The sequence below is a fragment of the Notothenia rossii genome (assembly GCF_949606895.1).
Source record: "Notothenia rossii genome assembly, chromosome: 6".
NCBI classification, from domain to species: domain Eukaryota; kingdom Metazoa; phylum Chordata; class Actinopteri; order Perciformes; family Nototheniidae; genus Notothenia; species Notothenia rossii.
This window is the reverse complement of record NC_136909.1, coordinates 19,935,465-19,963,006: the sequence shown is the minus strand read 5'-3', so window position 1 is coordinate 19,963,006 and position 27,542 is coordinate 19,935,465. Positions and strand designations below refer to the sequence as shown.

The following is a 27,542-nucleotide window of genomic DNA, read 5'->3' as shown; positions in this document are numbered from 1 at the left end:
ATTAAGTAAGTAAATAAAATAAATGATGGTTTAAAGGTGAGTCAAATGTATATCAATCATTCAAACACATAAAGTAGTTGACTATAGAAGTATTATTATAGCAAATAGGAAGCACAACCAAGAGATGGTAGATAGGGACCTGAGGGTCAGGGAGCAAAGCCATTTCCACTGAGACACTTAGTTAATAACTGCTCATTACATGTGTTGGGGAAGGAGGGACTTTTGTAACTCACTCATGTGACATCAGATGTATTCACTACTGGTATATGTATGCCAGTGTTGCAGCTTGTTCTACTTGTAGTGAGATATTTTCAGCATTTGAAGGCTACACTGCTTTGTATATATGTTTACACATGACGAAGGCAATTCATGCATTTATTTGCTAAAATAAATGTTATTATATATTATGTATTTCCTCATCGTCAAAAGAAAAATAAAGGCTTACTTATTCTGAGAACCCAGTCAAGAAAAAATGAAGACAGGAAATTGGAATAAAATAAATGAATACAAATGAAAAACAAGTAAGTAAATAGAAAACCACTCAGACTTTAAGCTCTTAGGATGAAAATGCATGGGCACTGTAATAGTAGCAGTGGTTGCTGAAGGGAGAAGGAAAATAATACAGAGATGACAGTTACAGGCGAGAGTGTTAGGGGATGGAAAGTTGAAATGAGACCCTCAGCTCAAATCACTACAGGAAAAGGCAAGAAGAAAAACATCAAAATCCACTCAAGAGCTCAGACGCATCAAAGAGAGGTTTCCCCAAACAGATGCTGACCTAGTAACAACTACAATCAGAAAAAAACACCTCAAAAATATCACCAGAGAAAAGCTCAAAAGAGACACTTTCTTCTTAAGATGGAGAACTTCAATTTTGAGAATGAAAGGATTAAACATGTTCCGTCTTCTGTTTAAATAATGCATACTTACAATACTCACTAAGTGTAACGAGCGTCCACACAGCAGCGTGCGTTGACGCTTGGCGGTGGGCGTATCTGAAGCTTGGGGATTTTTTGTAAGCAACGCGACCAACAACCAATCGCATTAATCTCCCGCCCCCGACATACAAAGCAATAGCAATGTTAAAACGAAGTACACTGGATATAAAATCCCCAAACAGGCGAAAACCTACCAGTTTCACCCACTATCTCTGCCACCTTCCTCCATGCCTGGCTCCTCCGGTTTATATCCCGGTAGATGGACAGAGACTGATCATATAGCACCGGGTGATTCACTACTCGCAGCATACACGCGGTTTGACTGGCTAGCAGTTGTACTGGCAGATTTTCATAAACGGGATTTGATTGGCTGACGCTTCCGTTGAAGCTTCAAAAGTTGAACATGGTTCAACTTTTGACGCAAGCAACGCGTAGCTACGCTCCCCACAATGCAGTTCGGCGAAGCGTGACGTCACCCCATTCAAAGTGAATGGGTAGAAGCGTTGGAAACTTTTGACGCCTTGGCAGAAGCGTCAGCCAATCGAATCATATGCTACAATCTCTAGCCAATCAAACCGCTGCTTGTGTGTCAGGTGCGGGAGATTCATGTGATTGGTTGTTGGTCGAGTTTCAGACACGCTCGCCGACAAGCGACAACGCACACCGCTGGTGTGGACGGGCCGTAAGACTAGCAAGCTCTGACTGTTGATACTGTATGTGTTCTGGAGGTATTTAGGTAAAATAGAACTAGGTAAAATACAATGACAGTGATGGAAACTGTCAGAATATGCCTTTACAAAACTGTCAAACGTTGAATATACATTTTGGTTAATAAAACCGTTGACTATTAAAGCATAACGCCTAATTATTGGTATTTTCTAGCAGATCAAACCAGTTGAACTCATATTCCCAGCATTTATTTGAATACAGAATACATTTTTAGATCTAACTCAACTACAGCTCAAAAAATACTTTATGCCTAAACTTAAGCAGCAAGTGTCCTTCGGGAGATACTACGGAGTTTATTAAAACTTTAAAGGCTGTGTGTTTTCTAACATGCTTTTTGGTTGCTGTGAGCCAGTTTTGAAAATGATTGACAGCTTGTTAAATTATAGAAGAGCCCTGTGCATGGTTGCGGGTCAATGCAGTAAAAGTGTTGAAGCCCTCTGTATCTGTGTCTCTGTTGCTTTCTTTATTGCTATGGAGGGTGATGTATTTCGCATTTCCTGCTGAACCCTCCAGTTCACTAAGTACTTTAACATCACTAATGGCAAAAAGCCATAACAGCACGCCGCTGTGTGGACGGGCCATAAGCTTGGGGAGTCAACGCGAGCAATGCGACCAACAACCAATCACATGAATCTCCCGCCCCCGACATACAAAGCAAAATGCTAGCATTCCATGCTAGCTATATATACTGTCTATGCCTGCTAGCTGTCCATTCAATGTTTAAACGAGGTACACTGGATATAAACTCCCCAAACAGGCGAAAACCTACCAGTTTCACCCACTATCTCTGCCACCTCCCTCCATGCCTGGCTCCTCCGGGTTGTATCCCGGTAGATGAACAGAGACTGATCATACAGCACCGGGTGATTCACTACTCGCAGCATACACGCGGTTTGATTGGCTAGCAGTTGTACTGGCAGATTTTCATCAACGGGATTTGATTGGCTGACGCTTCCGTCGAAGCTTCAAAAGTTGAACATGGTTCAACTTTTGACGCGAGCAACGCGTAGCTACGCTCCCCACAATGCAGTTCGGCGAAGCGTGACGTCACCCCATTCAAAGTGAATGGGCAGAAGCGTTGGAAACTTTTGACGCCTCGGCAGAAGCGTCAGCCAATCGAATCATATGCTACAATCTCTAGCCAATCAAACCGCTGCTTGTGTGTCAGGTGTGGGAGATTCATGTGATTGGTTGTTGGTCGAGTTTCAGACACGCTCGCCGACAAGCGACAACGCACACCGCTAGTGTGGACGGGCCGTAAGACTAGCAAGCTCTGACTGTTGATACTGTATGTGTTCTGGAGGTATTTAGGTAAAATAGAACTAGGTAAAATACAATGACAGTGATGGAAACTGTCAGAATATGCCTTTACAAAACTGTCAAACGTTGAACATACATTTTGGTTAATAAAACCGTTGACTATTAAAGCATAACGCCTAATTATTGGTATTTTCTAGCAGATCAAACCAGTTGAACTCATATTCCCAGCATTTATTTGAATACAGAATACATTTTTAGATCTAACTCAACTACAGCTCAAAAAATACTTTATGCCTAAACTTAAGCAGCAAGTGTCCTTCGGGAGATACTACGGAGTTTATTAAAACTTTAAAGGCTGTGTGTTGTCTAACATGCTTTTTGGTTGCTGTGAGCCAGTGTTGAAAATGATTGACAGCTTATTAAATTATAGAAGAGCCCTGTGCATGGTTGCGGGTCAATGCAGTAAAAGTGTTGAAGCCCTCTGTATCTGTGTCTCTGTTGCTTTCTTTATTGCTCTGGAGGGTGATGTATTTCGCATTTCCTGCTGAACCCTCCAGTTCACTAAGTACTTTAACATCACTAATGGCAAAAACAGAAGATGGAGAAAAAAGAAAGCATGGAAGGGTAAAGTAGAGGCGAAGAGAGAGAAATAAAGAATAATGTAACAGCGGGGGATGACATGAGGGCAGATGGGAGGGTGCGCGAAAGAAACCACAGGACACACAACGCTCAAGAGCATAAGTGTTTTAGTATTAACATCCAAAAACACCTGTGATGTCGCAACTCAGCTTTGTAGTAATGTGTTTCTAGCAAGTTGTGCCAACTATATAAACCCCTTGCCAAATGGTGCTTAATTTTTAGACTGCCAATGCAGACATTTATTCTGTATGTAGTGCCATTACAATAAAACACCAATCTAATTTCCTATAAAGAAAAGTGTTTATAAAGAATGTACATAAATTATATCAGATGTGGGTAGGACTGTCTGTTTTGGTTTTTCAAGCTAATATATACTTCAGTTCCCCCCGTCAGGTATGTCCCCCGTGCACAGGGTTATCAGCTAATGTGTACTTCTTTCCTATCTCAAACAAGATCAACATTAGCCTTGTCCAGTTATTTTAGATGTTTAATTTACAAAAGAAGATACACATTCAAGGTAGATAACCTTCAACCTCGCTAACCAACCTTAGTAAGGGAGTTTGTGGTAAAATAATAAATGAAAACATAATGTCCTAAGAACAACAAATGTATTTGTCACTTTTTCCTATGCCTGCATGCATGTAAAGTATATACATTTTATAAGCACAAGGCTAACCCTTCAAATACCTAACTGACACATAGTGTTGTGTGTATGTGTGTGTGTGTGTGTGTGTGTGTGTGTGTGTGTGTGTGTGTGTGTGTGTGTGTGTGTGTGTGTGTGTGTGTGTGTGTGTGTGTGTGTGTGTGTGTGTCAGAGCTGATTCACGGTACAGTGTAGGAGTGCTGATGACACTCCATAATCATTAAAGCATGAAGAGGCTCTGAGCTGATTGGGGGCATGCTAATCCTATTTAATTGACTCTCCAGCTCTCCAGTGTTATTAAAACCACCCAATAACAAAATCAGCTTTACTTTATTAGCTGGGTCAGCTGAACTACTGGGGACCTCCCTGTTTTTCAGCATTACATTTTGTTTTAGGATATACAGAGAAATATGAGCATGGTAAACAAACATCACAATGAACATAATACAAAAAAAAAAAATACCCTTTTTAATTAATTTCAGACTGAGTAGCAGTGTAAATATATTTGTCCAAAGCCAAAAATATGTGGAAATGCATTCCATTGTGTTTATTTGTTTTGGTTGATTATTGGGTTGGCAAGGTGTTTGACATAGACAATAGAGCTCTGAGTTAAATTCACTCAATTTACCTTTACCATGACAATGATCTATTTCTAAACAAACCTTAAGTAACAAATTCATTTGGATAACGTTCTTGCAGGTTTTGAATGTATTATCAATTTAACATTGGGTTTCTGGAGAGTTGCTTCTTTTTTCTAGGTGAGTTAATGATAAGGTACACTATGAAGCTGAATGTGTTCGTTCCTTATTTAGTCAAATTTCAGCAGAATAATTACCTGCATTGGTCAATACCATGTCTTTGATATATTTGTGTATGGCTGTGCCTCAAACTGGAGTATTGATTTGACAGTTTTGACTGACAAAAAGACAACAGAGACCATCAGCAGCAGCATATTCTCTTTATGGTTCCCAAAAGAGCTAAAGGAGCATCTTACCGCTAAGTGCTATGCATCCTCCCCTGCAAGGTCACACTTACAGTAAATAAAGCCATCTACCTTTGAATGAGTAATGCTTCTGAAATCAGCAAAGCATCAATAGGTCCAAGAGCTTCTAGGAAGAATGTTTGATAAGCTGATGATTCAATACAATGCCAGTGTGTAAGCAGTATAATGGTTATTATAGCTCAGCAAAAATGTATTCATATTTGATTTCACATAACACAAGTAAAAGGTTAAATGGAGGAATGGGTCATCACATATCATTGCAAACATTATATCGGCTCCACACGGTGATCATCTGACAAAGTTCTGTTATCAACACAGTCACATTTAAAGAAATATAAAATGCACTGAAAATGACCTCTTTCATTAACTAACTGAAGACTACTTAAGTGGATAGTGTTGTAAGTGAAAAGCAATTAATTTGTAGCAATTATTCATCACCGTGGCTTATTAAAATTCTTCAGTTTTGGTCCCAAATGAGGAATTTACTGGCTTATACAATTATCTCTCAACTCTAGTAGGAATGAGGACTGTTTTTAACTGTTATTTCATAATGACATACTATTTTCTCCATCACAGAATGATAATATATAATACATATATATAATACATTTATAGAATTAAAAGACTTGTGTGCACAACTGTGAGACTGACCGTTGAGCGGCCCGACCAAGCAAGGAGGCAGAGGCAGAGAATCCAAAAATATAACCCGACGGGGCATTTATTAAATGATCAACCCAATGTTAGATCACACACAATGACACAGCCACAATAAACTGCTCACGTGCCCAGCCTGCGGCCACCAGCAGCTCACACACACTGACTCCAACACAACAAAAGACAGCACTTAAATACACAGAGGAATCAAACACAGGTGAGGGAAAACAATTAGACACAGGTGAGGGGGGAGGGACAACCCAGGGACCCAGGTGCGCACAATCACCCGGCCCAAAGCCATCAGGTTTTGTGTTCTCCCAAAAGACTATCAAAGTCGAAAAACTGATGAAACTGACTGACAGAGGACCGAAAAGAACAGAGTTATGTTATTTGACACTGTCGCACCCCGTGTCAAAACAGTGTGTTCATTCATCCATGGCAAAACTGTCAGGAGTGCCGAGGGCAGCACGGCTAGCCGCCTGACAACGCAGTACACTAGTATACGCTGTCATGTCACCCTCAATTCACAGCTTTCTCTCAGAACTGTGTCAAGGAGGACAAGGGCCTGAGAGACAGCACTGGCTACAAAGTGTAAAAAGAGACAAGAGTCCGTGGAAAAGCGTGAAAAACTTTTGAAAAGTCCTCAAAAGTCAACCAACAAGCATTCATTTAAAAAACAGAGTGAAGGATCAGCTATTGAACTTGTAATACTCTTTCCATGCCACTTAAAGACAGACATAAAAAAAAAGACTTGATTAAAAAGATAGTCTTATAGTGTTGCCAAAGCCTTTGAATGGGTAATGAAAGGAGGGGGAGCAGTTTTGCCTAATTTAGGGTGTGTAGAGGGATCTACACAAACGCCCTCATTATCTCCTGCTTTTATACTTCAAGCACTCGTTCAACCCTTTATATAAAGCCCACATAAAGAACAAAGTCGCAGTCTCAAAAAAACTAAAACCTCAGACCACCGAGACCTAAAACTACATATGATCACTGGCCTGCACACTTCCTGTATTCTATGAAGATGGAAGAAAATAATGCAGGTCGACGAGACAAAACATAGGGCGACTAAATGTAATGAGAAGCTTCCCTTTTTAAATGTTGATTGATGGTTTCCTGAAATGGCCTGACGATGGGGGAATTTACTGTAAGTGCTCGTAGTGACCGTCATGGCTGAAAAAGCAGAACCATTCCACTTGTGTGAAAGCAAAGAATAACATCTCGGCTTAGTGTTTTTATAAAAAGTTCCAGTTATTGTCTGAAACCAATGCATGCAGGAACGTCAGAAAATAAGTTAGCATAGATTGTTGGCAAGAATATTTTGCAAGCAATACATATTGAGTCTCTGTCTAGTCAGCGACATTGATTGGAAACGCATATAACTTTACTGGGAATACAAGCAGCAGAAACACTAATTGTGTGACTGTATGGAGACAGAGAGAGAACAACTCAATTGAATACAAAAGTGAGCAAGTTTGATAGATGATGATAAAATACAGGAAAAGGAAATACAAATGTCCAATGCCGATCTGAAGTCTCATGGATATTATCTACATCAGATGACACATCTAATCTCAAGGATGACACATCTAAGCTCAAGGAATTGCAGTTTAGACTCAATGTGCTGTATATGTCTTCTTCTACCTGTGTGTGTGTGTGTGTGTGTGTGTGTGTGTGTGTGTGTGTGTGTGTGTGTGTGTGTGTGTGTGTGTGTGTGTGTGTGTGTGTGTGTGTGTGTGTGTGTGTGTGTGTGTGTGTGTGTGTGTGTGTGTGTGTGTGTGTGTGTGTGTGTGTGTGTGTGTGTGTGTGTGTGTGTGTGTGTGTGTGTGTGTGTGTGTGTGTGTGTGTGTGTGTGTGGAAGTTAGACACTGTTTTTTGTGGCTGAAAGATTGCACTGCGATGCAAGACACGGTATGTACCATGTGTGTTTACATTAATGTCCATTAATGTGGCTGTTTATACGTCATTAGATAATGATCACAATCCTCTTGACATCACCAACAATCAACCACAATACATGTATCACTGAAACCACACTTAAGTCTCTCCTTCTCATCTGCACCATTTGTAAATTACTCTGCGGGGATAGACCATCACAACAGCATTTTAATAATCTTAACACCGTTTCAATAATTCACCTAGACAGTCAGAATAAAGAAGAGATTGCTGACTAATCTGTGGATTACGGTGATGATTTCTGACAGAGGTTGAGGATCAAGGTAAAATGTGATGGGAGATGAGCCATGGGGCTTACTATGCTGGCTCAAAGAGGATTAAGGTAAGGATCTATTGGGGAAGCAGCATTACATAAATTGTTTTTTGTGCACAGAAACACACACACACACACACACACACACACACACACACACACACACACACACACACACACACACACACACACACACACACACACACACACACACACACACACACACACACACACACACACACACACACACACTCACCAAACGGACATATCTATCATGTTTCTCAAGAGCAGGGCAAGGATGGAATAACTGTCATTGTTATGATGTGGTGGTCACAAAATGTTGTGCGTGTGAGTGACTATCCACTGCTTTATGTGATAAAACAATTTATATCGATAGACCTTGCTGTCCCGTGGGATGTCCTTAAGTCCAAAACAAAGACATTCCATTCGTGGTTATTTCCTGCTTTCACCAATAAATCTCAATTAAAAAAAAGTTTCAATATTTGGCATGTTCTGGGGAAATACATGTTTATAATGTATTCAGAACTTGCAAATACTGTAGTTTGTCAAGTAGTATTTAATAATTTTGTGGTGAGACATTGAGCTACTATAAAATCTCAAAAAGCGATGAATTTGATAGATCTGCTTCTCTGTGTACAGGAATAGAGCATGTCTTATGTTTTAGACAGTTTATTTCACACTGTCACATACACTGTCCATTTAAAGCACATTACCACCACTGATGTTATAACCTCCAGTCATACTCTGTTACTAGTGTCATCATATGACACATTAACAATGGAGACTTCAGGGAATTCAATGTACTGTGTGTGTACAGTATACTGTACGGGTGTGAGAGTGAGGTAGCCCTTAGCGTTTTGGCCACACCGCACCACTGATGCCTTCTGACAGAAAAGTCTGCTGTGATTTTCATCAAGAGTCACTCAGGCACACACACACACACACACACACACACACACACACACACACACACACACACACACACACACACACACACACACACACACACACACACACACACACACACACACACACACGTGTCTGGACGTATGTCATACTGGCCAACACAAGTCATTCACAAACAAGTGACATTGAAAGTGAATCCAAAGAAGGCAAAATATTATACTAGAATGATGATGTGTGTGTGTGTGTGTGTGTGTGTGTGTGTGCGTGTGTGTGTGTGTGTGTGTGTGTGTGTGTGTGTGTGTGTGTGTGTGTGTGTGTGTGTGTGTGTGTGTGTGTGTGTGTGTGTGTGTGTGTGTGTGTGTGTGTGAGAGTGTTTTCTGCCTGAAGGCAACTTGAACTTTTCAGTTGCTGCCTCCAATCTGCTACATAAAAACAACCTTGGTGCTGGCAGCTTGAATCTAAATCATATCCTTAAAGGACAATCTTCCTATGCCACCCTACATAAGAATGAAATGTAACTTACTCAAGTAATTTTACCATCAGAACATATCATATTTAATAAAGGAGAGGATAAAAGTCAGACTTATCATGTATATGTTAATACGCCATTATCCTAGCAAAAAATATTTGTCTAATTTAGGTGTGGATTGAGTGTTAAAGAATGTGACCTGAACTTGACCAGGCTCCAGACACGTATCAAGTTACTGTCTGACTGTGTGTGTGTGTGTGTGTGTGTGTGTGTGTATGTGTGTGTGTGTGTGTGTGTGTGTGTGTGTGTGTGTGTGTGTGTGTGTGTGTGTGTGTGTGTGTGTGTGTGTGTGTGTGTGTGTGTGTGTGTGTGTGTGTGTGTTTTTGTGTGTGTGTGTGTGTGTGTTTTTGTGTGTGTGTTTGTGGGGTAGGGATAGTGCCTGTCACCACACACACTGATGTGTTTATTTCACTGCAGCTGGGGTGATCAATCACACATAGAGACAGACGCAGACAGGCACACACACAACTATTCACACACAGTCATGATACACACACATAAATACATACACCCACCTGCTATGTGGTGTCTACTGGCTTTGCCTGGCCTGTGGGGTCAATCCTATACTCTTCGGTTTCAAGATTAAAAAATGTATTTTTGCTGTCAGACTGCTGCTTCACTCTGCTGTCTCTATATCCTAATGAACCTTATAGCATTCATAGGGAAACATATAGATGAGTGTGGCTCAGATCCAAGTTTCACACTGCTTCTTTTTTTTGGATATTTGAACAAAACTTTTAATGGCTGATTAACTTATCTTGACTGGTTTAGATGACCTCGGACCAGATATGTAATTCTTCTAACCATATAAAAAAGATGTCTCTGTCCTTCCTCAACAACGCTTCATTGAATTGACTTAACATTTGGCAGCTGTACTGCTGAGAACCCAAGGAAGTGCAGTATCGAATGTGACTTCTTGAGATTGACGGGAAATATGTATTAGTAGTGCGTTACCTACTGTGAAATGTATTGAGAGGGGACCCCTAAACACTGTAACATCCCCGATTGGAATGCTTTGTATAGCTTTTTCACAGTTGTTAAATATACTCTAAACTAAAGGATTCAAATATCATCATGTAAATATGAAAAAAACGGAATAAATTGAAGCAAACTTTTCTTTGAAAGTGAACATAGGGCTGCACTTGTTGCAAGTTCTCTGAATTCACCATCTGTGTCCATAAAACCTTTCCTGTTGAACTGCTGAACCCTCCCTGCTGAATCCAATAGCTTTCCATCAGCTTTTAAAGGCTTTCTATCACAGTCTAAAGAGATTTAGATGTTTCTCAAGGATTTCACAATGCTTCAAATTGTGTCTCTCAGGAGCTTTCGATTGAAAGAGAGCCAGAGAGAAAAGAACACAGAGAAGACTGACGGAGGATAAGAGCAGTATTGTCAGAGGAAAGTGAGGAGGACATGTTGCATTGGTGGGCGTGTAGACATTTTCTTTGCAATCTTGGATTGGTTTGACCCTGACCTCTCAAGTCATACATTGGTGCAGCCGTTAAAATGATCCCTGGCTAATCTGTCCCTTGGTGTACTTTTGTCATTCTTTACTTTAAGTGTTTGTTTTTGTGTGTCTGTGTGTGTGTGTATGTATGTGTATGTGTATGTGTATGTGTATGTGTGTGTGTGTGTGTGTGTGTGTGTGTATGTGTGTGTGTGTGTGTGTGTGTGTGTGTATGTGTGTGTATGTGTATGTGTATGTGTATGTGTATGTGTGTGTGTGTGTGTGTGTGTGTGTGTATGTGTGTGTGTGTGTGTGTGTGTGTGTGTGTGTGTGTGTGTGTGTGTGTGTGTGTGTTTGCCTTTTTTCAAGTCTGTATTTGCATGGGTTTATGTGCATGGACAAACATCTGCATGCATATGTTGGTTTTTACATAATGTTGCATGCATATGAATTGGAATAAGTAACTTCAATGTGTGTATTGGTGTGTCGGTGTCTGTGTGTTTGTGTGTGTGTTTTAGTCAATGCTCTGGTGCATCATGTTGACACCCACATGATGCCAGCTGACTATTACGATGTGGCTATCGCATATCAGGGCACCGACCCCATCACATTGACAACTTTACAACAGTCGTCAACTGGTCGACACCGCAACCGCAACCACTAATATTAGAACATTTTAAGAGAGGTCACAGGACACCACAACTGTCAATCAAAAGAACGATGGTTGGTTATGTGTGTGTCTGTGTGTGTGTATAAAAGCGAGCAAGTCAAAGAGGAGGTAGAGAATGAGACAAGAGAAAGGACTTGATAAGAACAAAGAGGAATAGAAAGTCAGAGGAGATAAAACAGAAAGTCAGGGCTACATCCTGCGGTCATCAACTGGTTTTAAATCCCTCTAATCAGCTTCAGCAGACAGGGGAGACGGAACAATCCATTTACTCTTGAGATCCCAGTATGACAGGAGAAACAGATGGAAAATGTAACAAATTGAACACACTGGAAAAGAAGCTCTGAGTGTGTGTTGGTGTCTTTGTTTTTCCGTGTGCTTTTGTGCATGAAAGTATTGTGTTCAAGTAGAAATAAAAAGGCAGATGAGGCAGCAGTAGTCATTCGACATTAGTGTAGAGTTTTGTCTCTGAGATGAAGTATTGTGAGTAGTAAGTGTGGGTGTGTGGCAGAGAGAGAGAGGGACAATACAAGTGGTAAAAAAGAATTCAAGTCTTTGTGGCTTTATACTATAAAAACTGATCACAATTTTACCAATTTATTTGTCTACATATTTTACGCTTGTAATGACAGGAAAGGAAATGATCAGTGTGTTCTTCCCCATCACACCTCTTTCTGTCCCACCATCACCTCTGCCTTTCCCCCCACACAATCCCCCTCACTTTGTACAGTGGTCTGTCTGAGTGCCTACCTCACCCCCTCTCCTTCAGTCCCCCCCCCCCCCCCCTCTTTGTCTCAGGGGTGCTGTGTACTTAGGTGCAATTGAAAACGACTATCAAACCCTGAGCGAAACCTGATTCAGAGACTCCTTATCCGGGAGCGCAGCCGTCTCCTTGTGCTGTGCTGCTCTCCCCCAGCGACTGGCTAAATTAAATTAGGTCTTTTTATCCATTCAGGTGGGAACGCAGCCAGATGAAACAAGGACAAATAAAAAACAATTTGAATTGCGAATGACACTCTTCACTGAAGTTAAGGCCCTCAGGGAGTGAAAGTGACACGTGTGGCTCTCCTAAAGTGGATGCTTACTGTGCGGCCCATTAGATGAGTCAGTAAAATGTCTATGAGCTGACAATGGACTTGCAGCAGCTACACATTATTATCTTACAATAAAGGGGGACGTTTTGTCAAATGTACCACACTTTACTGTTGGAATTAACAGCATTGCTGGGACCCTCTGACCTCATTAAGTCAGCCTTGTTTAAACAAGGTTCCTTGAGCAAGGCAGTTAAGTGACCTCTTTAAATGGCCAACATAATGATGCTGGGATTTTACTTGTTGGCAAATGTTACTCTCCCCTAAGTGAAGGGTGTTTTTGTGTTTCCTTTACTGCAAGTGTTTCCATTTCTATTTTCAGAAGTGTGTAAATCTATGCTAATGAAAAAGAACATTATTTTTCAATCCTTTTGAGGAACATCATGCCATCCACTTTCATTAATTACCCTAGTTATAATGTGCAAAGCTCAGGTAGAGACGGCAAAGGTTTAGCCTATATTTCCTCTCTCTGAGATTTCCCCAAGTAACTTGTGCTGTAACTCAAATTGGCTCTCTGGGGACATTTGATTCTAAGTTCAAACTTTGGATCAGGTAAATCTCATTTCAGTAGAGCATTCGAATAACTGTGACTCAAAACTGAGATTTGGGCTGTTTTTCTGATTTCTCCCTGTGACAATTTAACACAAATGTATGTACATATGTAAAACAAAGCTTTATATTTCTAAAAACGTTTAGTGATTAATTTCAATGCGTTGCTTGTTGTAGTTGCATTAAAAAGTTAGGGCAGTGGGAGCGGGCGCAAACCTCCACAAAGGCTGTTTCCATAAGTGAGGAATAATGTGTGAGCCCATGTGATTCCCCTAGCTACGATATATAATGGGCTCTATTGGGAAGTTGTTATGTTGTTTCTGCTGACAAACAGGCACATTTTAAACCCATAAACCAAAGTGAAAACAAATCCTCCTTGGCAGACACAACGATTTAAAAATCTAGACTTTTAAACCGCACTTCCAAATCATTTTTTAATGATGATTCCTATTTATTTTTTAGAACCCCTTTTGTATTTCTCCCTCTTTAAAAGACCTATTCAATAGTCCTCCTAATCTGACGTCTTGCTTGGCATTCCCCTCAGGTGAAGGTTAACAATAACGCTGCCCTTACGTACCTCAGCTGCTGGTATGCCCTCCGGAGGGCGACACTGCAACAGGACTTCCTGCTCCAGAGTTACTTCCTTTCCCAGGGGTTCCTGTTCAAATGACTTCTTCAGGTCTAATGAGAGAGACAAAAAGAGAAACACACATGTGAGATACTGGTACTGGATTACCATGCTGTGAAAGATTTAGTCCCTTCCTACATCCATGACTTGTTTAAACCTTACACTCCAGCATGTGCACTTTGCACTGCATCTGCAATCGGCTTGCTTCTCACTCATTGCAAGTGGAATCCTGGTAACCCAGGATTCCAGCACTTTGGCTCGACCAAAAATCGTTTTAAAAATGTGCTATATAAATAAAACTTGATTTGATTTGATTTGAACCCGCAACAAAAACATGCCTGTTTGATTTCCTGGCTTCAAAAAGCTGGAAAGGGTTCCACGTTGAAACATCACATAACACTGATGCATTGAAACAAATGACTAACACAGTTCAAATCTTGAATCCAAACAAGCAAAGTGCTTTCACGGGTAATTATTTGATCTCAAACCAGGAAATCCCTGGAAATATATCAAAGAAAAAAAAGAAAAAAAAACAGATTACCAAAACTTAAAAGTCTCAATGGAAAGCGAACTTGTGTCGGAGGCCCTTTGGCAAAAGCATCCTGTGATTCATTGTTCAGGGAACCCATTTCAGAGATGGTGCCATGTCATTTTACACCAAGCTCATTACCTCATTTCCGCGGTAACAATGACACGGTAATTATGAAGTTGGTAGTTGAAGTCAGCCATGCATATATTGACTTCTCCCACTCTCCTGTCACTTTAGAAATGAACATAGCAAGGAAAAACACTTAGCTGTATATTCTTAGAGGCAAGTAATGCCCACAAACACACACACATACACATACAATGTTTTCATTTAAAAAAGAGTTAACCACACATACAGTTACGTTTTTGAACACAGGCTGCTTTGTTGCATGCTCACCCCTCAATCACTGCGCACAGTATTTAACCTTGCTTTCATTCCATAGACTTGCCGGAGTTAAGGGAACTCAAGCAGGCCAAAGACAATAAATGATTCACACTAATGGGTAACATGCTGTGATAAATGACAGCGTTACAAATCAGTATGGAATGCACTGCCATTTCTTCCACAGAACGTTTCAGAGATGGCTCAGCTGTTTTCATTTTGAGGGGAAAAAATTCTCACAGAGCATACTTTAGGACAGTTAGCTAGACATTTAAATAAGAACAATAGAACATGGAAAGACAAAATAAGGATGGAGCGGAGGCGTTGAACAACGTGAGCAAAGAAACAAAACGGCTGTGGGAGGATTGATACATGGGTGAATGGAAGGACAGTTTGGTTTAACTGAAATGTATGCCAAATACATTTTCTCTGCATCTTTATTTCTCTCATTGCCACTCTTCTTTATGATGTCTTACACAAAAGACGGAAATGTATTAATTGAGACAGGTAAAAAGGAGAAATCACTCTTGAGCTTGGTTTATGATGAGTCTTCACATCTTGCACTGCAGATCCTTATGAATTAGTTACTTTCAGATTGCTTGTTGAAGGTCAAATCCTGTAATTGTAAATTTGAGTTTCTTTCACGATGACACTTAAAGCTTCTGCGTAAGTCCACCCCCGGGTCCATAAAGATATTCACTCTTACTGTTCGCTTTTCTGTTCACCTCCTTGGTCAAATGCCACATAGCATTCTGTATGCATGTATCCCTATGGTATATTGGCAGTTGAGCTTAACACATGTTAAAATGATTAGCCTGCCATAGAAAAAGGCCATAAAACAAATTGTAACCTAAGAGGGGTGGCAGTGTTGCAGGACTTAGCAGGTGACTTTATTTATAGTGCTGATCCGATGTGATGGATTTCTAAATAAGAACATATGGAGGGGATTGAGTTTTTTTAATCCACGCTTCTGGGTGCAACTCAGAGTTTTACGATCACATTTTTTTCTAGAATCAGTCTCAACATGATCGGGGTAAATGGAGCTGCAAATCTGGCCTTTGTATGCGTTCAACATGATATATAAAGTACATTGCTTGAAAAAAAAGATGTGTGCAATCTGTATCACGATGATAAAGTTTCACATGGCACAGATTTAACAAAGGCAGCATGTAAGGATAAATAATCAAATAAGCTACATATCTGCAGATGTGTCTAAAGTCCAGAGGTCTGTTGCTATGGCAGCATTAACAGCAATATTGAAGTGATACAATCTTTGAGATATAAAGATAACAAATATTTTGACTTTGAAGAGTGTTAGAGTCACTTTGATAGTTTGTAAAGTATTGCTGTAGGTGTATGACATCCTCTCCCCTCTGTCCTTCAGCTTTTATTGTTTTGTCCTTTTACTCTCCTGGTTCCCAAGTGTACTCTTAATCACCTTATCCATCAACTATTGTACACCATGTGTGGACACACAAAGACACAAATACTAGAAAGAGCAATTATTTAATGCTGAACCGGTCAACTCATAGTCATCTGGGTATTTCATCAAAAAGTGGCATAAAGAGATAGAAGGAGGCAAAGTGTAGGAAAATGAAGGTACGTCCACATGGCTCCGTCGCGTTTGATTGGCTAGCGCTTGTACTGGCATATGATTTGATTGGCTGGCGCTTCCGTCGACTTTCGAAGTCTTTCGAAGCGAGCAACAGAGGCACAGCGACGCGACGGAGCCACAATGCAGTCATTGAAAGTCATCAAAGTGAATGGGAAGCGTCTCCGTTGAAGCACGCAACGGAACCGTGTGGACGTTACGGGAGACGTAAAATGGGATGGGGGAGGGCGAAGTGAAGGGAGGGTGGAAGTCCGGAAAGCAGGTAAGAGTCGAAAGATGAGAGGAAGAAAGAGAGAGGAGGAAGTTGGCAGAATACAGCAGGACCTCCTATACTTTTTCCAATTACCAAAACCACCTGATCGGACAAACCATTCAGTAGAAAATGATGTCAGTGGGTCCATCTTGTGTTATGTGCATTTATCGGCCTCATCTCTCTCAAAACCAAGCAGCAATCCATCAGCCCTACCAGCCATCAATCTGCCTTTGTTTATTCCTGCTTTATCAAGATCACAATCTTACAAAAACATGGTGACAGATAGTGTGTGTCTAGGCTCACTAACGTATAAAAAACATTCAATCAAGCCCATGACAAATAATTTGTAAATGCTGGTTTTATATTGAGTCCCGAAGACAATTTGGAATATTTTGTATGACAACCAGTTCATGCATGCTATTATTACGTATTTCCAGAATTTATGGAATTTTGTATTTCAAATGTTAGATATGCTTTCGCTTTGTACATTGGCTTAATAAGGAATTAAGTAAATATATGTAGTAAGTAATTGAGCTGTAAATACTGCAATTATCTAGTGATATTGGTAATGTGATTCTTACCATTTTGCCGCTCGTACATTCTCAATTGTTTGTAAAAGGAAACCTGTACAACAATGTAAATGCTGAAACCGAGGACGAGAGTCAAATGTCACCATGCAGTCCCAAAAAGAAGAAGGTTCAGCATGTTTCTAATTAATGTTCTCTGACATTTGTAAGTAATAAATAATAATAGCAATGATTAACCATGACCCCACCATGACTTCTCTAGGACCATCACATACACCTGAGAGCAGATTTAAAACCCCAATAACATTTTTTAAATTGCAAAGTAAATGCAATGAAGTTAGGAGCTTCTCTGTAAGTTAGGAATCATCAGGAGATGAGCTAAATACTCATGAGAGAACAATGTCTGAATCTGTACTGTATGTGCAAACAAGGCATTACGATTATCATGCTGTTTGTTTGCTTCCTATACACAGCTGACAAAGCTTTTAAGATTTCCTGCAGGACATCTTCCTACATAATAATAAGGTTTAATTGTATGCAGTACACATCTAATCATTATCAGATTGCATGGTGAGATATATTTGTTAAGAGAGTTATGTGAGGATATTGCTGAGGCTGAATGATAACTTCATAATACAGTCAATCCCTGTGGGGAATGACAGCCTGAACAGAGCATGATGGTTCATTATGGGAGTAATCACCCAAAGCTTTAGTCCTAAATCCACCACATGGCTACCCACACAGCGCGCAGAGACACACATACACACATACACAGACAGATACTAAGAGACAAAGAGAAACCAATAGAAAGAGTCAGATACTGTCACAGTGAAGGAAATACAGGAGATGAAGACTAACAAGCAGACACAACACATGGAATGGAAAAACCACAAAACCACAAATGCTAAGATACTCGAGGCAGGAAACATACCAGACTCATGCTCGTTAAAACAAATGTATACAATACATAACTGCAAACACAAGGAGAGAATGAGAAAGTGATTGAGGGGAGAGATGCACTTCTCTCATGCCAGCCAATTCCAGGAACAATTTCCTGGTCTTAATTAGTAAGGGAGATGGTGAAATGAGGAGTTGGTTGCGAGCATTGATTTCCATAAAGATTGAGAATGAAATTAAAGGAGATTAAGGCAAAACGCTCAGGGGATTAACAGACAACACAACTCGCACATATTAACATGTAGCGCTAAGCTAGCAGGCTACCACAGTAAAATATCGGTGCCAGTTTGGCTAAATAGTGTGTTTGGGAGCGTGTGTGATATCGAGAAAGATGGAATGTGACATTGTGTCCACGACACCAGGGGGCCGTGAATTAACATCAATGAAAGATGTGTGTCATTGTGCATGTGTGCAAATATATGCCCAAGGGAAATATGTGCACAGGACAGGAGGGACAGCTGTGTCCCATCAATTCACTGACCTCACTTCACACCAAACTGCAGATAACGCTATCCAGCTTCATAAATATAACAAAAGCAAAGATAAATTCACTGAACAACGAAGAAGTGCAACAGGGTTGAAGATTACAGAGGGCAACCTTGCCGAGTGTTCTTCAGAGTGAGAACAGAAAATAAAGCAGGGTAAGCATCTATTCAGAACATGACCTTTTCTTGCATAAACTCCCCTTTCTTCTCTCTCTCTCTCTCTCTCACCCTCCTTGTGTCCCTCCCTCTCTCATTGTCTCTCTCTGCCTCCTTGCCTCTCCCTCTAAAACTTCTTCCATTGCACAACTAAAACTGTTATTATGTTGGTGGTGAGTTTGTTGCCTCAGGCAGCTCTACATAAGCACATCTCACAGCAATTATCCAAAATGGGTGTCTCTGCTTGCATGCTACCCATGCCAAATCATAACGGTTTCCCCTGGTGGAGCTGCTCAAGCAATAAAGAGCAATGTGAGCTGCTTGGGAAGAAAGTAGCAGGCAAAGTACTCTCCTTAAGTGTCAGGGGGGATAATTTGGACATCCAATTTCCTACATGATGGCATGCAATGGAAACAATTTGATCTTTGGCTTAGAAAAATCACCGAAATGATGTGAGTGATAAAGCACACAAAAGGGCAAGGTAACATTTAATGACATTACAAAAAAAGAAATGTAAATTGAAGGCATTTGTATTAAATGAAAACAAAGTTGTACACAATGAAATAGTTCATGTTGGAGCTGCATATCTAAGTGCAGTTGAAGCAGCCTCTCTCTTTCTGTATGCAATTCTCTACACATCTACAGTATAGGAAATATTTATGAATTGTGCGTTTTGTACAGACTGTGTACTGTATTGAGAGGGGACTTAAGGAAAAACCATATGGGATCTGCTATATCAGGAAAGAAAGAACTAAGGCAAGGTACTCTTTGACCTTGAGTGTGACCCAGTATCATTTTCAGCATGGTTATATAGGGAGTTATTTTCTCTAAGTGACTTTCGAGAGTCTCTTTTTCCACTCAGACCAGTTCTTTCACTGAACTCTCCACCCTGTCATTTGAACACTTCCCAACCTGTGATCAGCCCTAAACGTCACACAAGATCCTCCCATCCTCAGACAAGTTTTGAGGAAGTAAACAACTCAATTTGCTGACATGGCACTGGCATTCTAGAGCACAACAAAAATAAAACAAAGTGTTTGCTTTAGAAAGAAAATATGTTTTCAAAATATAATGAAAACAAATTAACATTAATATTTGTATTTGAATGAAACAGAATAATCTGTAAGTCTAGAAATTAAACTCTGCGTTTCACATGTTTGTTGGGTGTCGTCAAATGTGTTAGTTATGTTTATGTATTTTGTCTGTCATTTCCTGTTTTATTGTGTACTTACCTCTCGTCTTTCATTTCAGGCCCTGTTTCTTCCTCCCGCCATCATCAGTGTCTACCCCGCCCCTGATTGTTTCCACCTCTTCCCACTCACCTCATGTTTAAATAGTCCTGTCTCTCCCCTGTCCTGTGTCAGTTCGTCTTGTTTGTTTCTCCGAATGGTCGTACCAAGTCTCAGCTCAGAAAGGATCGCTTTCACTCATGTCATGTTTTGTTTCTTTTGTTAATTTTGTAGGCTTAAGTTTTTCTTAAGTTCTCTATTCGTTATGCCTAGTTTTTTCCTCCTTGTGAGCGCCTTTTTGTTATTTCCAGTACCTACTCTGTTAAGAGAGATTACCTGATCTGTGAAATTAAAATTACATTTTTTTTTACATTCAAGACTTTGTCTCTGGGTCGTGCATTTGGGTTCATCAGTTTGTGTCGAGATCCTGACAATGTTCTTCCCCTTAGAATGTTAGTTGTAGTAACCTATGAAATTGTGATTAAATTAGACATTTATAAATGTAGGTTAACGTACCCAAAATATTACAGTTCGTTTAGGTTTAATTTCATGTTAAAATATACTTTGACAAATACATTCCATATGGTTTTGGGAGTCAATTCAGCGACTCCATGGGTCAATTAGCCATCCCTTCTCCCTTCCCTTATTTTAAACTTAAGTATAATGACGATTGATACTTACATGTTCATTTCCTCACATCGGACTTTGGAAAGTGACTTAAAATGTGTGTGGTTACATCAGCTGTGGCTTACCACTCCAACACTTAAGAGTGCGCTGAAGCAGTCCTTGACATCTGGAAAAAAGCTCTGTGGCTTGCAGCGATGGTGAGACATCTCACACACACATACTATGGGTTCTCACTATAAAAATGTTTTTACAGTGTTTGTGACCATCATGAAGTCTTTTTCAAGGCGAGAAACCAAGAATCTCTTGATGATGTCATACAGAGCAAAACACTGAAGGTTTTCCACAGGCAGCGTTTTCAAAAGTGTCAGAGTGAGTGAGAAGGGATTTGATCTTTTGGGTAAAACACATTTTAATTTGACTGTGCATTAATACAACTGTCTAGAATGCAGTTTTATGCAGAAAATCGACAAATGTCACTGAGATTGTGGTTGTTGCGTGATCTTGGTTTCTGCGCCGCAGCTCCAGTTTCTTCCCAGAAAGGCTGGCTAACACACTGCGGTTGTTTCCAGTTGCTGGGTTACAAATGCCTGGTTATATTGTTGTAAGCTACATGCAGGCTTAGGCCGAAATGAGTGTAGAAGAGTTTGCTTTTAATCAATGCTTTAACTCTAACACAAGAAATCCCTGTTGAGCTTTGCTTACCTTGGGTTACTTCATCAATGATTGAAGGAAAACCTAACTTCCTGCAGTGTGACATTTGCATCATAGACAAAACAGAATAGAAACTCTCTAACGTATATTTTCCAATTGACACAAGAAGCTGTCTGGGCTGCTGTGTGTCTGAGTGTCTGGACTCCTGATTACTATGCACACACATGTCTCAGTGGAAGGTGGCAGAACAAATTGCCATCATCTGAAATGTGTGTGTCCCTGTGGTTGCGTGTGTGTGTGTGTGTGTGTGTGTGTGTGTGTGTGTGTGTGTGTGTGTGTGTGTGTGTGTGTGCGTATGTGACCTTGACATATTGCTAATCCATTGAAGGAGAACAACTTGACCTGATAGCTGCAGGGCCAAAGAGCAGGACTGACACTGCGTGCACATTTGTGTGTATTTAGGTGTCTGTATTCGCTACGCCTGTGTACATGCCTGCAATGCTGTGTGGGTGGGGGTGTGTGTGTGTGTGTCTGTGTGTGTTTGTCTCACCCTCTTTATAAACTTGAATTAGGCTGCCTGCGCACAACCATAACTCAGCTAAAGTGCCCTGCTCCAAAAGAGCAACAAATCACTCTGAGATTTATTATCTGTGATTGTGTGTTTGACACTTTTACCGCCACAACACTGATTATCATTATCCAGCTACAAACTGTGTATTAGGGTAATGCTTTCTAGTGTTAATTCAACAGTTATTAAAACAGCCTGAAGATACTTGAGAATGAGAACCATAGAGGGGAAATAATAGAGCACAAGAAAAAGAACAAAACAATAAGCATATGATGAGCAAAGAAAAAAAAAAGAGGTGGAGACAATGGGAGAGGGGAAATAAGAAAAATGTGTGGGAAGAAGGGATGGGAATGCAGGAGAGAAATGCTGAATTGCTATTGCATGGTACGGTAGGAAATACACTTTGCTCAGCAAGCTCTAGCTGCCAGGAAGCATTTTAATCACAACAGTAGATCCAAATAGGAGCCGAAAGCAGGGGAGGTCAGGAGGTTGGGTCGATTTGAAGTAAAAGGTTATCTCAAGAGGGGGATGAGTGTAATCAGATCAGGTTAAGGGAAAAATCACTGTTATAATGCACACAGGGAAAGTGAAGGACGGAGGGACGGACAAAGTCAGAAGAAAAATACACACTACACAGAAAAACTAAAGGAATGACAAGGATCTGGAGAAAGAGAGAGAGAAAGAGAGAGATAAGAGAGTAAAGGAGTTCTCTCATATTCTCTCCTCACTTATACTGTACCTAGTGGCCTTAAAGCCTTCTTCGAAGCATCCTCCAACAAGTGTTGTTTTTGTATTATTTAATGTAGATTATTTACAATTTAGTGTAGACTACTTGCTGTCATTTAAAAAACGGTCCAAATTAATGAGTAAAGCAAAAACAACAATTTAGCTTATTCGTAATTCAAAGTAATTTAAAAATAGGTGAGTTGTAGAAGTTTTCATAGTGTAAACAATATATGAATATATCAGCCTGAGACAGACACAAACATCACATGAACAACGTTGCCTTCAGTTCTCAGTATGTGTGCTTTTCTGTGCTGCTATATTTGCGTGTTTACCTCAGAGATTCTCAGAAGCCTGTATACGTATGCTCGCCTGCATCTGTCTCTCAGCGTGAATCAGCCCCAACGTAAGCCAAAAACAGCACATTACCCAGCTTTCATGGCACCCCGAGGAGGGCCTATTCCATTCGAGAATGTTATTAGAGGAGCTTAGAAGGATATTTCTGACTGTGTCACTAACTCTCTGCTGACAGACAGAAAAACATCCTCACATACCGATGGAAATGCAAGGAGTAGTGAGGCTCTAAAGTCAAATGGTCTAACAGGCCAAATTAACTGAAACAATATGTTGAAGTGGTCCTGCCTCACAACTGGATGCTGTATTGTAAATTATGTAAATTTGTGTCAGCTAACTTTCCTATTGCTTATGTTCAAATGTTTATTTACTATATTTAAATAATGAAACATACCATATCAACAGTCCTACTACAGTGTGTAACATCTTCAATAAATAATGTGTGATCCATTTATACGTTTATCGCGTGTGAGTTTGTTTTTATAATTGTATTTTACATTTAGCATTTTTCCTTTGTTTTATTAAGATTGAACACCTTAGCAAAATGTGTATTTTCGTTAGCTTCTTCAATATACAAAATAAATGCATTTTTGAGTGAGTGCTTCAAATAATAAGTGAATCAGCCTGAAAAAAGTGAGACTTATTTACAGCCAAATAAAATAGCCTGGATGAAAAACAATGGTCAAAATGATGGATTTTCTCCGGCAAGCCGGAATAACACCAACATGGGAAAACACAATTTACAGGGTGCGTGTCTGTTAGAGTGATACCGTCTGTTAAAGTACTAAATATGGGGATGTGAGCAGTTTGTTCTGAGGGTCTGCTGAATGGACTACATCAAAGCCCCCAGTTGTCCTTTTGAGAGTACACTCAAGCAGTCAGTGTAAGCCAGGTAAACTGGGGTGGTGGGGTCAATTTTGTTATTGGTATTTATTTTCTGCTTGACCTTTCTATAACCCGAACACTCAGACAAGTCCCCATTGTCTTACATGGCTGAATTGACCGGTGCAATGAAGCTTGCTAAACTACTCTTGTGGGTTCAAATCAGTCGGCCAGTGAAATCAGCTTTAAAGAAACAAACCATTCTATTTTATGAGGTTTACATTAAAATACTAACATCTTTTATTTTTCATCAAATATCTCTACTCCCTTGCCACATGGCTGCTGCAGAGCCATCAAGCGACCATCACTCACAGCGGGATTTAAAATGTTCTTCCCCCTGCTCTGTTGTTTGAGTCTAACAATCCTAAAATGATTTCCTCTTTATGCAGTGAGAAATGGTAACTCAGTCTGCTGGAGTGATATTGAGCGTGCTGGGGCTTTGTCTGGCCTGTATTCGTTTGGTGACCTTATAGTGAAACTCCCAGTTGTCAAATTACATTTTCACCAGACCATAACAGGAAGCTAATGCTGGTAGAATAAAGTCATTGAGCTAAAATGCTTAGAACATTCCCCACCATTAATCATTCAGAGAAACCATTTTTCAAAAATTCTTCCTTAAGTCAAGTTTGTAATATGAAACTTGTAGTAAGGAAGAACTTACTACACTTATGTGCCTCTGCGAGAGAAAGTTAAATATGCTATATGTTGTTATCTTTTAGAGCATTACACATTTTTATTTCTACAGAGTCCATATATGACTTACTGAGGGATTCACAGAACCTGATGCAGTGGATTAATTAAGCATTACTGTTTTTAATTGTATCTCATTTATAGCCTGGTTTACTACCCTATTGCCTGTGTAGGTCTATCACCGCCTACTGCTGCTGGTTCATATTAAATGATTGAACAGGCAAACAGTTAGTAACCTTTGACAGAAATCATTCACTCAAAAGGCAGCTACAAAACAAGACATCTGGTTAGTTTAAATTATTGCAAAAATGGACCAAGCAGAGCAAAAGTGATACACCTGTTTGTGCATGAAGGATTGTGTATGTGCTTCTCTAGCTGGACATCTATTTTTTTTTTTAGGGAAGGAAAACAACTTCAATGAATTTGCATTTATGTTTGTTGAAAATAATCCTGCTATGTTGTTAAGCATAATCAATGTTGGTGAGTATATGAAAAATGATTTCATCCATACTGTCCATGCTTCCTCATGTGTGAACAGTACCTTCAAACCTCTCATGCGTGCTTGCAGTATTTTACTCACATGCAATACGGACGTGTGCCTTTCGGCTTTTGGTCGTTCCAGCGGAGCTCCAGGCCACACACTGACACCAGAAATCTTCAGGGCCAAACAGCTCCTCGACCTGCTGCCGTGTAATTTCTATACTGGCTTCTCTCACCACCAGACCTGCGGAAGAAAGGAAAAGCACAGTTGAATCACTTGTAATATCAGTTGGGACTCATATTCAAGCTAAAGACGAGTGCTTCAAACGGTAAATGAGTCACGAGTTTCAATTCTCACTGAGCCACTGATGGAAAAACGTAAGCTTACTCTGGCGATACAGCTTATGTTAGCTAAAGAGGCCAGAGCCCGATCTGTGCACAGTAAATATCTTAGTAACTAAATAGAAGGAGAGGATAATAATATAATATCTGCAGCATGTTTACAAACCCAGGTCACTCTACTGCCGAGAGTCACTGTGGATTTAATGTCAACTTTGTGGAATTGGCCCTTTGCACTTCTCCCACTTATCTCATAATATTCATTTTTTTCCGGGGTGTTTTGAATGCAGCTCTGTATGAAGTATGAGGTTAAAAAAGCTGCACCCAACTGATAGGACTGCAGGGGAGCACAGAGAGAGAGGACTGCAGAGAAAAATAGTCAATGAGAAGCGGCAAATCAACTCGGGATGAAAATACGGGAGACAAAGAAAAGGGCCAAATAGAACACAGGTGCAATAGCAGGGAGAAAAAGAGACATTAAGACTATTGTTGAAAAGCATGACAAAGTAAAGGAAGAACTAATAACAAATAAGTATAAGGGACCAAATGTTGGAGAGGGTTAAGCTCAAAAACTAGAAATAAAGAGGAGAGGGAAATGAGAGAAACAGAAGACTGGTAAAAGTAATGATAAACAACATGAGAGAGGCACAGTGAGGGGAAGAGAGAGGATGACAGAATAAGAGGGAGAAGAAATGTGAAAGGAAAAAGACAAGGGAAAGGAGATAGTTTTAGGTAAAGTTAGTGGGGACTTGGGAGCAGCCATGGTAAATGATTTGAGAAAAATATCTCAGCAGTTTATTTCAGGTTCAGCAGTGAGACAAGGACCCAAGCAACAATCTCTCACACATCTAACTTGGGCTTTTTACTTCCTGCCACTAGAGACATGTAAAGACAGTAAGTAAGATTGCCAGCTTAAAGGCGAACGGGACCGAGAGGATGTAAAAACGTGAAATCCAGTGAGCAGGATTTTGGTGGACCAGAGGCCATTAAAGGACGGCAAGAGATTTAAAGAAAACCCAGGAGAGCAAAAGTAACGAAAGCTTTTGCAGAAGCTAGCAGGGAGATGGGGAGACATGGCTTTAGAGTAAGAACAATACCATAAAGATTGATAATGGACACAAAGAGGAAAATAGGGCGGTCAGTAAAAAGCTTGTGGAAAGTTCTTCTGGCAAAACAAGAGATAATAGCCAGTACGGGGGAGAAAGCTATAAGGGCAAAGAGCAGAGTCAGTATAAAAAACTAGTGTGAAAACCAGTATCGAGCAAACTAGCAAACAAGGGATATTGTTATGGCTTTGCAGCTGAAATCAAAATAGGCAGGGGACACAGCAAGATAGGAACTGTAGAGGCAAAAATATGGCAACTAAAGTGGCAATTATAAACAGCAAGCAACCCAGGACTAAAGCTGAGACAACAAGTGGGCAGTGGAAAAGAGCGAAAAACTCAGCGTGCAGACAAAACGGGCAGAAAGTAACTGAACACCAGTGGACATCCAACTGCTAAAGTAAAAAGGGTAAGACGCAATTAAAGTGAAAAGTTAAAATGGGCCATGAGCTAATCAGAGCATGATACATCTGAGAGGAACAGTTCTCCCAGGAAAGGACTAAAGGAGTAAAAACCTTTACAGTAGTTTTGTGTTGTACTTATGTAAGGAATTGATACAACTTTATTGGTTCTGCTTATTGATCTTACTCTTCATCAATTCCCAATCAAGTGTTGGGTGGAAAAAACAAACATATATTTGTCAAGATCAATTATTTCAGTGCAATAACATATATTTTGGAGTACTTCAACAGGCAACATTAATGGATGACCGAGGAGTAAACCAGGATGTGTTTTGCAAGGTATTGCTTGTATTGAGACAGAGATATAAAAGTAAGACAGCAGAGTAGAGCAAAGAGGGTGAGATATGAGAAAAGAGACAGAAGGAAGGGAGATAAAAAAAAAGGACAGAACATAATAGTAAGGCATAGAGAGCATCAGGGAGAGCTGAGTTGGTTTCAAAGCAGGGGAAATCAATGGTTGTAATGACGAAATGTGTTCAACTACTCAGACTCAACACAAAAAGATACACAAACCTGACACTGTATTGATGGGAGGATTGCAAGGAAAAGAGGAGCTGTCAAATGAATCATCATGCTCTGAAGTAATCCTTTAACTTCCAGCTTCAGAAACCTGATCAGCAGT

The 27,542-nt window shown here is 40.2% G+C and overlaps 1 protein-coding gene across 2 annotated transcripts in view; it reads right to left on the bottom strand.

Moving 5' to 3' along the window:
- unc5ca (unc-5 netrin receptor Ca) overlaps nt 1-27,542 on the bottom strand; it is a 176,420-nt gene that overhangs the window by 55,117 nt on the left and 93,761 nt on the right. For both annotated transcript variants that reach the window (XM_079688098.1, XM_079688099.1), the window contains exons 3-4: nt 25,118-25,261; nt 13,863-13,966 (exon numbers count right to left, since the gene is read on the bottom strand). In XM_079688098.1, coding sequence (XP_079544224.1) covers nt 13,863-13,966; nt 25,118-25,261 — 248 coding nt within the window. The remainder of the gene's footprint in view (nt 1-13,862; nt 13,967-25,117; nt 25,262-27,542) is intronic.